Raw genomic sequence first — 12,848 nt, 5'->3', positions numbered from 1 at the left:
AGCTTAGAATGAAGAGCATTCAAGGACAAAGGTTAACAATAAAAGCCATCACTAATATAACTCCCACCAGAAAACCACTGTATACAACAGATGAAAAGAAAATAGCAAATTAACTTAATGACTTCTACATAAAATTGGACATCACTTCTCTGACAAGTGTGTTAACATGCTCAACACCAGTCACTGTCTTTTAGATACCTGTACATTCCCACACGGTTCCACCTCGGTTCCACCCTCTTCCTCAGAAGCCTTCTCCCAAAGATAAGACCTTTGACCTGTTGCTCTGACCTCCATTGTAATGAAGTGTATTGAAAAGATGATTCAGTCAGACTAAACACACTGTTGGACCTGTATCAGTTGGCTAACAAATACAAATGTGGCACAGATTAAGCAATCCTCGGTATAGTGCATCTCATCCTGCAACATCTGGAGAACCCCAAGGCCTATCTATGCTCTACTGCTATTTGGGGATTTCAGTTCAGCATTTAACGTTAAAAGTACTTTTATTTTCATATATAGGCAATAAGTGAGGTGTTTGTGTTTTGTTAACATTCAAATGGCACAGTGTTATTCTCTATCAAGAGCAGAGTGCATTTTAGCACCCAGTCTTGGTTCACACGGTGGGGAACTGACCAATTAAGACGTGGAAACTAAAAACAACACGCACAATCAAAACGGTCTGATCCTCCTACTTCTGTTGACACGCCTACTTCTAGACAGAACGTATGCAATTACCCATACTTGGAGCTAGCCAGCAAGTTAGCTAGTTACATAAACTAGCTGTGCAGGATAAACGGCCATACGTATCATAGAGTAGCGTTGAACAACTTCAGAGGAGAATAGAAAAGGCGTTAATAAGAGAGAAAGAGCAAAGACAGGTAGGCTTATGTTGTGGCTCTGCCTAGTTTACGTTACAAACTAATTCCTGTCCACTCTGTCTTAGTACCATTTGATGTTTAGCTAATGATGCTTAGCCAGAGATGTACCCATGGATGTGAATGGGAGAAAAAGGAAAAGACTGAGAGAGCAGGAATCAGGCACGTGCATAGATGGTCTTTCTGGGCACCTGCCCTTTGCCCTCCTATAAGAAAAGTGCCCTTTCAGATTGGTGGCGTTTAACTTTTTAAAATTTCACTTAGTCCATTTTCTCTCTTATTTGAGTGGCCCATCAAACCAGCTCATTGCTAATTTTTTAATCTTGAAACTCCCTCCTTCGCACCAACCCGTGCGCGTACTGTACTTCTCCTTGTTACTTGTCCTGCAGGCAGAAGCTATCGGCGCCGAACGGTAGTGTAGGCTACTAGTGGCTCCCTTTTGATTTGCCTGTCATCTCACGGTCAGGAAAAGGGAAGGCTTCAATTCGACTGTCAGTAGGCCTAAAAGGCAGATAACTCCAATCACAGGTAAAGACTAGTTAGATTGTTTCAACAGAATAGCAACCTAGCAAGACAATTAGCTGCTTTACATAATCTATACTGAACAAAATTACAAATGCAACATATAGAGTAATGGTCCCATGTTTCATGAGTTGAATTAAAAGATCTGAGACATTTTCCATAAGGAGACAAAGCTTATTTCTCTCAAATTTTGTGCAGAAATGTGTTTAGTGAGCATTCCTCCTTTGCCAAGATAATCCATGCACCTGACAGGTGTGTCATATCAATAAGCTGATTAAACATGATCATTACACAGGTGCACCTTGTGTTGGGGACAAAAGGCCACTCTAAAATGTGCAGTTTTGTCACACAACACAATGCCACAGATGTCAACATTTTTGAGGGTGCATGCAGTTGACATGCTGACTGCAGGAATGTCCACCAGAGCTGTTGCCAGATAATTTAATGTTAATTTCTCTACCATAAGCCGCTGTCATTTTTGAGAATTTGGCAGTACACGTGTAACCACACCAGCCCTTGACCTCCACATCCAGCTTCTTCACCTGTGGGATCATCTGAGACCAGCCACCCAGACAGCTGATGAAACTGTGGCTTTGCATAACTGAAGAATTTCTGCACAAACTGTCAGAAAACGCCTCAGGGAAGCTCGTCATCCTCACCAGGGTCTTGACTTGACTGCAGTTCGGTGTCGTAACCGACTTAAGTGGCAAATGCTCACCTTCGATGGCCATTGGCATCATTTAGTGTGCTCTTTATGAATTAATCCCAGTTTCAACTGGCAGACATGTGGGTGAGCAGTTTTCTGTTGTCAATGTTGGGAACAAAGTGCCTCATGGTGCAGTTATAGTACGGGCAGGCATAAGCTACAGGCAACAAAAAAATACATTTTATCGATGTCAATTTGAATGCACAGAGATACCGTGACGAGATCCTGAGGCCCATTGTCATGCCATTCATCCGTCGCAGTCACCTCATGTTTCAGCATTATAATGCATGGCCCCATGTCACAAGGATCTGTACATAATTCCTGGAAGCTGAAAATGTCCCAGTTCTTCCGTGGCCTGCATACTCACCAGACATGTCACCCATTGAGCCTGTTCGGGATGCTCTGGATGTACGACAGCATGTTCCAGTTCCAACCAATATCCAGAAACGTCGTTCCATAGGCCACAATCAAGTCTGATCAACTCTATGTGAAGGAGATGTGTTGTGCTGCATGATGCAAATGATTGTCACACCAGATACTGACTGGTTTTCTGATCCACGCCCCTACCTTGTTCTTTAAGGTATCTGTGACCAAGTGATGTATATCTGTATTCCCAGTCGTGAAATCCATAGATTAGGGCCTAATGAATTTATTTAAATTGACTAATTTCCTTATATGAACTGTAACTCAGTAATATCTTTGAAATTGTTGCATGTTGCGTTTTATATTTTTGTTCAGTGTACATTCGCTATGATCAGCTGATAGCCCACCCCTCTTTGCCCTCTCTGAGCATTAAGTTAGGCTATACGCTTGCTAGAAAGGAGAGTTGATTCAGGATGTGAGTAAAGTTAGTAATAAGGAAGTGAGAGTGAAATGTAGTGTGGAGAGATGCAGAAGGAGTATGAGTAATTGTATCTATGGGCTCAGGTTGACTTTTGCCAACACTCCCTGGCCAGGACTGGGTGAGTAAATTTGTTTTGGGGGAGAGAGGTGTGTGTTTGAAGGCTTTAGCTGTAATTGAAGTGATAAAGCACATTCTGTGCATTGCAATCACAATCCTCTTCTGTTTGTTTTGTGCAGTGTCCAGCACATTATGGTTATGTATTCATAAAGTGTGCGTGTGTGCATGCTTATGGGTGTTTGTGCAAAATAAAGCATATGCTTGTCTGTCAAGCTAGATTGGCTTCTAGGGTTACTATGGTTACAGGTTCACCCTAGAATAACCCTCATTCCCATGGGAAAGTCTGTATGTAAAGGGTGCATGTGCGTGCGATGCTTTCAGGTGTATTATCAGCTACAGAGGATGACTGGGTTGGCCACATGCTCTGGCTCTGTCAGCTCTCTCCTATTATGGAAGTCTGGCCTTATTATGTGATACTGAGAGGCAGGGGGAGATGTCAGTGATACTGATAGATGTTAGATGCGTCAGTGCACTCATTCATACTATTTCTCTTGACTGTTGTCTTGTTTGCCAGTGAGTCTGCGTTATCTGTCTCTGAATGTCTTCACCAGAACACCATTTTTCTATTGATAACAGATGAACAGGAAGGCATACATCTCTAATAAAAGTCTAATTGTAATGGCAGTTAAGAACAGAAACAGCCTCTTGTGTTTGAGCACCATTGTTTCAGCCTTTGAACTAACAAGTTGCTCTTCTGGTTAATGAATAGGTCTTTATATGTTGGCTAGGCCTTCTAAGTCAATACATTCACCTTATTAGCGTAACATAAGTATGCTATGGGCTATGCAGAACATGGTCAGGTCCACGCGGGTCTGTAAGCAGTAGTTACATAGACCCGATGACGATCAAACAGGATCCAGCTCAAACCCGAGGGACAAGTTTGAATTTCAAACACAAACCCGATCTGTTCGGTCCTCGGGTATATCGTGTCCACCCGGAACCGTAAAGAGCTCTACAGTGTATGTGTGTGAAGTAAACCTGCTCTTACCCTGCCACCCTCTTTGTGCCTATAGGTCCCTGAGAGAGTGACACACCTGTGGAACAAACCACCATGGCGCAGGAGAGTGGGTATGGCTTTACTGAAGCCCTCATCTCCCAGGGCACTCAACAGAAGAGACCAGCAGTAAGAACACCCTTCTGCCTACAGTACACCCACCTACCTACCCACCAGGGGTTCCGTTAGGAAAATTTGGCGCCGGACATTTGACCAGCAACATTTAGTTCCAGAATGCAATTAGTGGGAAAACGCCTATTGTCAAAAGCGCAATGCACATGCGAGTGGTTTCATGTAACAGAGATGAACATTTCCTTAAACATTTAGAAAGAGGGGTGATCTAATATGCAGCAACTAGCATGGGTTGTGCCTTTGGCTACTGGACAATAAAAAAAGTTAATATAAAACAATTGCCTCCACGGATATGGTCTGAATTTTGACGAGGCGGGACAGTTGCGTCCCACTTGGGCAAAAAACAGGGAAAATGCAGCGTGGCAAATTATTATTTTTTTCATATAAAATCAAACTTTCATTAAATCACACATGTAAGATACTCAATTAAAGCTACACTCGTTGTGAATCCAGCCAACATGTCAGATTTTTAAAATGCTTTTTGGTGAAAGCATAAGAAGCTATTATCTGATGATCGCACCAGCAGTAAACAAAGGGGGTAGCATATTTCAACCCTGCAGGCGCTACACAAATGCAGAAATAAAATATAAAACATGCATTACCTTTGACAAGCTTCTTTTGTTGGCACTCCAATATGTCCCATAAACATCATAATTGGTCCTTTTGTTCGATTAATTCCGTCCATATATATCCAAAAATGTCCATTTATAAAGTGCATTTGATCCAGAAAAAAACACCTTCCAAAAAACGCAACGTCACTTCAAAATATTTCAAAAGTTGCCTAAAAACTTTGTCAAAATATTTCAAACTACTTTTGTAATACATCTTTAGGTATTTTTAAACGTTAATAATCAATCAAATTGTAGACGGGTCTATCTGTGTTCAATACAGGAATGAAAACAAACCAGAGAACTCAATGAACAGACAGACCTAAAAAACAACAACTTCTGAACGGTTAGTCCTCGGGGTTTTGCCTGCTACATAAGTTCTGTTATACTCACAGACATGATTCAAACAGTTTTAGAAACGTCAGTGTTTTCTACCCAAATCTATGAATAATATGCATATCTTATATTCTTGGCATGAGTAGCAGGAAGTTGAAATTGGGCACGCTATTTATCCAAAAGTGAAAATTCTGCCCCCTAGCCCCAAGAGGTTAAAGCTAGGTAAGACATGCCTCATAATGTAGTAAAACGATTAAGTAGGCTGTTTTCAAAATGCATACGGCCTCCATCTCATTGAAAGTGGTGTGTGACACGCTGATGAAGCCTGCCTTCCGTTGCCAATGCATTTGCTGTTTTGAGATGTATGACACTACGCGCTGGCACACTTGTATTTGGGGAGTTTCTCCCATTCTTTTCCGTAGATCATCTCAAGCTCTGTCAGGTTGGATGGGGAGTGTCGCTGCACAGCTATTTTCAGGCATCTCCAGAGACGTATGATCGAGTTCAGATCCGGGCTCTAGCTGGGCCATTCAAGGACATTCAGAGACTTGTCCCGGGCGGCATACTCTATGAAGAGTCTTGGTGGTTCCAAACTTCTTCAATTTTTAAGAATGATGGAGGCCACTGTGTTTTTTGGGACCTTCAATGCTGCAGACATTTTTTGGTACCTTTCCCCAGATCTGTGCCTCGACACAATTCTGTCTTGGAGCTCTACGGACAATTACTTCAACCTCGTGGCTTGGTTTTTGCTTTGACATGCACTGGCAACTGTGGGACCTTATATTGACAGCTGTGCCATGTACATTGCAAAATAAGTTGGGGAGATTTTCGATGTACCGATTACATGGTTTATGAATTGACACGCAAAACTCAGAATTATTTATATATATATGGATATGTATATATATATATATATATATATATATTGGTTTTGGAGAGTTGCTTTCAACATGTCAGCACTTAAGATTTTTTTCACAATGTGTTCTTACTGTAGTGAAAACTTAGGCTCTCTATTAAAGTGGATTGTCCCTGGCCCTGCTCAGCCTGTGGAGGATTTGCTAATATTTGAAAAGGCCTACCTGTGATATGAGGAAGGAATATATGTACATCAGTGGAGGCTGCTGAAAGGAGTATGGCTCATAATGATGGCTGGAACGGCGCAAATGGAATGGCATCAAGCACACAGAAACCATGTGTTTGATACCATTCCGCTCCAGCCATTACCACTAGCCTGTCCTCCCCAATTAAGGTGCCAACAACCTCCTGTGATATACATGCATAATGATCTGCATGTCATTGTGTCAGTAAGGGGAGCGTCTTTTCAGTTAACACACACCCTCTGTCTCCCTCACTCTCATAAAACACACACACACCACTCTCTCTCTCCCACAAACACACTACTCCCAACTTTTAAAATTATAGGCACCAAACAGAATTGAAGGAGCACCATAAATTAATTCTTCCTTTTGAAATACCCCTCATGAGTAGCAGACTCTTTTCCTTTCTTCCTGTGCCAATTCAATTTGCCTAAACCTACTGTCAAGTCACCAGGTTGTTAGCTAGCTGGGTAACATGACTGAACAACGTTGTCTGTTATCAAACTCATAATCAGCGACCCAGGATTAGTGTGAAAGGCCCGTGACATGGTTTATGAAATCATAGAAAATGTGTGCGAATCCTGATAGGTAGAATGAAAGGCGTCTCTGGTAATATGGGTCATATTGTTGTCACTGGTTAGATTAGAGACAAGATGTTTTCTCTGCTCCATTTTCCCTCTGGCACTCAGGGGCTACATGTCAGGGAACTTTTAAAGTCTACTCAGACTGGTCTGTGCTCTTGGTTGTAACAGGTGATGAAATTATACAATGTATCACTTTGCGGGCTGCTCCAATGTAAAAAATATACAACTCTAACAACATAAGACTCGTCTGGGTCTGCATCCCCGCTCGCATCACAGTTAAATTATCTATTTTTCTAAACAAAGTGAAGTGGATATTATTGCCTGCTGATTCAAGAGACTAGTGGCTGTTGCTTAAATTCAACTGAATTCATAAACAAAACTGACTTGAGAAACATTTTAGAACAGGCGCCCGCAGGTTCTTTAGATCGGTCGGGCTGAAAAAGTCGCTAGAATCGTATGAGACAGTACTACGGTATTCTAAAATCTTCGTATCATGACATTTTGGTAACGTTATATTACCAAGCCTTTGTCTGTTACACATGCGCGCACACACACAGCACAATACTTGTGTTTTGGGAGTAGACAGAATAATAATGGATTTGGTTTCACTGATAGGGATGTCAAGTAAACGCATTCTACTGCCACGAGTTTGAAAGTCACCACTCAATAGTCCTATACAGTGACAATCCAGTTTGTGTTAGACATGTTGACATGTTTATGACATGTTGATGTAAGATCATGTGTTTGTGCCGGACAATATAAGAACAATACCAAATATGAAGCATGTTGACTCAAGAGTTGATGCTGTTGTCAATTTACATTGTGATTTTGTGTGTATGTTAACTGCCATATCCCTGCATTCTCTCCCTGTCAGTTGTCGTGGGGGTCGAAGATCAAGAAGAAGCTGAAGACTGTAGCTCCCTACCTCGGCAAATTCAGACCATCTGTAGGACAATGTTGCCACCAGTGTACCCCTGACAGCCTGGTAAGTAGGGGGATGGAGAGCGAGGCGAGGTGGGTACTTAAGCAATAAGGCCCGAGGAGGAGTAGTAGTGTGTTGCTAGGTAACAACATAAACAATGGTACTTTTTATGACTGTACAGGCCATGTGTATGTTGTCTCCAGTAGATGCTGCTGAGGGGAGAACGGCTCATAATAATGTCCGGAACGGAGCAAATGGCATCAAACACCTGGAAACCATTTGTTTGATGTTATTGATACCATTCCATTAAGTCCGCGCCAGTCATCACCATAAGCCCGTTCTCCCAAATTAAGGTGCCACCAACCTCCTGTTTTTGTCTCGTATATTATGGGCAGGATAGGCTCTAACAATGGGAATTCCAAACCACCCGTTGTATAATTAAGCAATACGACCTCAGGGGATTGTGGTATATGTCTAATATTCCACAGCTAAGGGCTGTTCTTAAGGACGATGCAACGCAGAGTGCCTGAACACGGCCTTTATCCGTGGTATATTGACCATATACCACAAACCCCTGAGGTGGCCTATTGCTATTATAAACTGGTTACCAACGTAATTAGAAGACTAAATAGTTATTGTGTCATACCCATTGTAGATGGTCTGATATACTGTAGCTTTCGGCCAATCAGCATTCAGGGCTCGAACCACCGAGTTTATAAAGTAGATTGCGTCTCAAGTGCAATCTAATGCAAATCCAAGATGGCGTAGCAGATTAAATCCAAGATGGTTTAGCAGATTAAATCCAAGATGGTTTTTGTCTTTGTCTTTATCCCGTGTAAACACCCGGCTTTTTCTTTTCTTGTATACATTTTAATCTCACTTTCTGTTTACTTTATATACATTACTCAAAAAAATAAAGCGAACACTAAAATAACACATCCTAGATCTGAATGAATGAAATTCTTATTAAATACTTTTTTCTTTACATAGTTGAATGTGCTGACAACAAAATCACACAAAAATGATCAATGGAAATCAAATTGATCAACCCATGGAGGTCTGGATTTGGAGTCACACTCAAAATTAAAGTGGAAAACCACACCACAGGCTGATCCAACTTTGATGTAATGTCCTTAAAACAAGTCAAAATGAGGCTCTGTAGTGTGTGTGGCCTCCACGTGCCTGTATGACCTCCCTACAACGCTTGGGCATGCTCCTGATGAGGTGGCGGATAGTCTCCTGAGGGATCTCCTCCCAGACCTGGACTAAAGCATCCGCCAACTCCTCGACAGTCTGTGGCGCAACGTGGCGTTGGTGGATGTAGCTCACCTAGCGTAGTACTGACTACTGAACGGCTCCCTGACTAACCTATTGCTGTTCTTTGGACCCTATGATCACCCGGCTACACAGCTGATACCCCCTGGACTGTTACAATAATACGGTACCCCATTTTGTTTATATGTTGGCCCCAGCCTTGAACTCTGGCCATTCATCACTGACCTACCCCGCCCATTCATCACCATTTATCAGTTGTTGTCTTAGCTCTCCCGATCAACACCTATGACTGCTTTATGTCTCCCTCGGCTAGTCCTTATTGTTTCAGTCCCACTCACCTTACCTTAGATATATCTTTTGTCCCACCCCCCCACACATGCGGAGTCCTCACCTGGCTTAACTGGTCCCACCAGAGACCAAACCTCTCATCGTCACTCAATGCCTAGGTTTACTCACATCCTACCATACCCTTGTCTGTACATTATGCCCTGAATCTTTTCTACAACGCCCAGAAATCTGCTCCTTTTATTCCCTGTTCCCAACACACTAGACGTCCAGTTCTTATAGCCTTTAGCCGTACCCTTATCCTACTCCTACTCTGTTCCTCTGGTGATGTAGACCCCAGTACCACTCCTATTCCCCATTTGTTGACTTCTGTAACCGTAAAGGCCTTGGTTTCATGCACATCAGAAGCCTCCTCCCCAAGTTTGTATTATTCACTGCTTTAGTACACTCCGCCAACCCTGATGTCATAGCTGTCTGAATCCTGGCTTAGGAAGGCCACCAAAAATTATGAAATTTCCATCCCGAACTACAACATTTTCCACCGCGATAGAACTGCCAAAGGGGGCGGGGTCGCGATCTACTGCAGAGAGGCTGCAGAGTTCTGTCATGCTATCCAGGTCTGTACCCAAACCAGTTCGAGCTTCTACTTCTAAAAATCCACCTTTCCAGAAACAAAGTATCTCACTGTTGCTGCCTGCTATAGACCCCCCTTAGCTCCAGGGATGCCCTGGACTCCATATGCGAATTGATTGCCCCTCATTTATCTTCAGAGTTCATACTGTTGGATGACCTAAACTGGGATATGCTTAACACCCCGTCCGTCCTACAATCTAAGCTAGATGCCCTCAATCGCACAGAAATGATCAAGGAACCTACCAGGTACAACCCCAAATCCGTAAAAGCGGGCACCCTCATATCATTCTGACCAACCTGCCTTCTAAATACACCTCTGCTGTCTTCAACCAGGATCTCAGCGACCACTGCATCATTGCCTGCGTCCGTAATGGGTCTGAGGTCAAACGACCACTCTTCACTGTCAAACCCTGAAACACTTCAGCGAGCAGTCCTTTCTAATCGCCCTGGCCCAGGTATCCTGGAAGGATATTGACCTCATCCCGTCTGTCACGTAGAGTATCCCAGAAGGCTATACTGGAAAACTTAACCTCTATCAAAATAAAAAGATGGCGGAGCCGCAAATGTTCTTCTGTGCAAGGGTGTTTATTTACAAAGTGATTCTGAAACAAAAACAACAGTACTGCCATCAAACGTATATACCTTATGGGACAGCTAAAAACAATGCTGCCCCATTCACAGCTCAATCCAAAATGGCCTTCCCGTGAACTGAAAGAGAGGCTCCTTTTGTAGTGCTAGCCCCTCCCCTCAGAACAATTAACACCAATGAATTAAGCAATTACCAATACAAACCTACATTCTCCATTTAACTAAACATACTAAAGTATATACATTGCAACATGTTTATGAAACAATATCACAACATAACAGTTACAAAATTACATCACTACTGACATTGCAAATCAATTACATTATACTTAAACACAAACTTCAACCAGTAAAATTGCTATTTGGCTAGCTTTTGCAACAGCTTATAATAATGAGTGTTAGCATTCTAGCTAACAACTGCTGCATACAAAATATAATCTTAGCGACTGTTCAAGCTAGAATCAAAACATCATTGTAAGCGTATGAGAACCCAAAAAACGTATTAAGTTTAAAGTAATAAAAACGTAAATCTAAATGTTGAATGGCCGAAAATGGTGATGGCTTTCTTACTGCCGCCAAGAGTGATGTCAGTGTGTCGTGTACTGGAAAAGAGGCTATTGAGGTGTACCCATAGAGATGGGGTTGACTTGACACACAAAGCACATTTAGCATACCCAGTCATGTCCTAATAAAAGGCCCCATTTAAATGAAGTCCTGGGAGGACGTTTACTGTTCACATCAGTCAATCTCTGCTGCAGTGGTGGCTGGAGGCACTTTAAATCAGGATGGGTTCATAGTAATGGAATGGTGTCAATCACATCAAACATGTTTCATACCATTCCAGCCATTATTATGAGGTGTGGTACTGGCAGTGTGTAGTACTGGCAGTAGTCTTTGGACTGGTCTAACCAACTAGGTTGTGTGTGTGTGTGTGTGTGCGTAAACTTGCGTTTCAGGGCAAGAAGCTGGGACAGACCATACCCTCTCTGGGCTTCCATAATCTACTGAGTGTCAATGAGACCCACACCAGGTAGACGTAACACATATATTACACACACACATTGACCTCCACGGCCTTACACTGCATGCAAACACACAATGATGTGATGTTTCCTGGGTGTTGTAGGTATCGTGGTTGGCTGGTGAGGAGAGTGTGCTGTGTGCTGTTGGTCAGAGGCTGCAGGGTCTACCCTAGTCCTGCTACTGACAGAGTGGAGCGAGTCTCCCAAAGCAACAGGTACCTGTGTGTGTGTTGTGTTGTTGCATGCAAAGGTACAGTTAACGCTTCGAACACTCCCACGGCATCAGTGCATTTTGGTACACCAGAAGTACATTCATTTCCAATGAAACGCTGAGTTTGCTGTGCAGCATTGTGTTGCAGAGGCAGTTGCAGTGCTTTCGGTGTGGTGCAGATGTTGGATTTATTGAACGTATGCGTTAAACTATGTGTAGACGGCTTGACAGAAATGGTAGCAGAAATGGTAGCAGAAATGGTAGCAGAAGGTGAATTTTACTGAAGGTGAATGTAACTTTTGTTGCACACATCCAGATGATGCTGCATACTGTTTTGCGCATTGACGCTGTCTGTGTGTTCGAAGTGTAAATGTTTAACTTGCAAGCTCTACCCAACAGTACAGTTATCACTAAGAAAAATGTATAGCAAAAATGGATCGCTCCTACAGACATATAACAAATGGATCGCTCCGACAGACATATAACAAATGGATCGCTCCTACAGACATATAACAAATGGATCGCTCCTACAGACATATAACAAATGGATCGCTATGTATCAAAACTCTCTCTCTCTGGAAAAAACAAGACCACATTAATTGAAAACCACTGGGACCAGCAGATACTCACATGTCAGTTTTAGGTACACCACCCCGTTCACGAAAATGGTTTGCTCCTACGTACAGTGAGTCAATGTTAGAATAGGCAAAACGAGTGGCTTAAGCGACTTTGACCATGGTATGATCGTCGGTGCCAGATCAAGTAACTCAAACGAATGCCCTCCTTGGCCTTATTTCATGACCGTGTCTAGAGTTTACTAGGAAGGGTGCGACAAACAAAAAACATCCAGTCAGCGGCAGTCCTGTGGGCGAAAACAGCTTGTTGAGAGGTCAAAGGAGAATGGCAAAAATCATACAAGCTAACAGGTGGGCCACAAACGGATAAATACGGCATCTCGTAATGCATAACGTGTCGATCCTCGTCACGGATGGTCTATTGCAGCAGACGACCACATCGGGTTACACTCCTATCAGCCAAAAACTAGACGAATCGGCTCCAGTAGGCACACGATCACCAACACTGGACAATTGAGTGGA

The 12,848-nt window shown here is 42.7% G+C and overlaps 1 protein-coding gene across 3 annotated transcripts in view; it reads left to right on the top strand.

Moving 5' to 3' along the window:
- The first annotated feature begins 705 nt into the window (after nucleotides 1-705).
- The window catches only part of gpat2 (glycerol-3-phosphate acyltransferase 2, mitochondrial), a 33,999-nt gene continuing 21,856 nt past the window's right edge, over nucleotides 706-12,848 (top strand). The window contains exons 1-5 of one of the 3 annotated variants that reach the window (XM_046348690.1): nucleotides 706-878; nucleotides 4,078-4,187; nucleotides 7,690-7,800; nucleotides 11,475-11,548; nucleotides 11,645-11,755. In XM_046348690.1, the coding sequence (XP_046204646.1) occupies nucleotides 4,116-4,187; nucleotides 7,690-7,800; nucleotides 11,475-11,548; nucleotides 11,645-11,755 (368 nt within the window). In that variant the 5' untranslated portion in view covers nucleotides 706-878; nucleotides 4,078-4,115. Of the gene's footprint in view, nucleotides 879-1,285; nucleotides 1,404-4,077; nucleotides 4,188-7,689; nucleotides 7,801-11,474; nucleotides 11,549-11,644; nucleotides 11,756-12,848 lie in introns of those variants that run through there. The other 2 variants (XM_046348688.1, XM_046348689.1) reach the window with 2 other exon arrangements.

This window comes from Oncorhynchus gorbuscha, linkage group LG05, assembly GCF_021184085.1.
Source record: "Oncorhynchus gorbuscha isolate QuinsamMale2020 ecotype Even-year linkage group LG05, OgorEven_v1.0, whole genome shotgun sequence".
Lineage (NCBI taxonomy): Eukaryota > Metazoa > Chordata > Actinopteri > Salmoniformes > Salmonidae > Oncorhynchus > Oncorhynchus gorbuscha.
The sequence above is the reverse complement of the archived record's forward strand: the minus strand, read 5'-3'. Positions and strand labels throughout refer to the sequence as shown.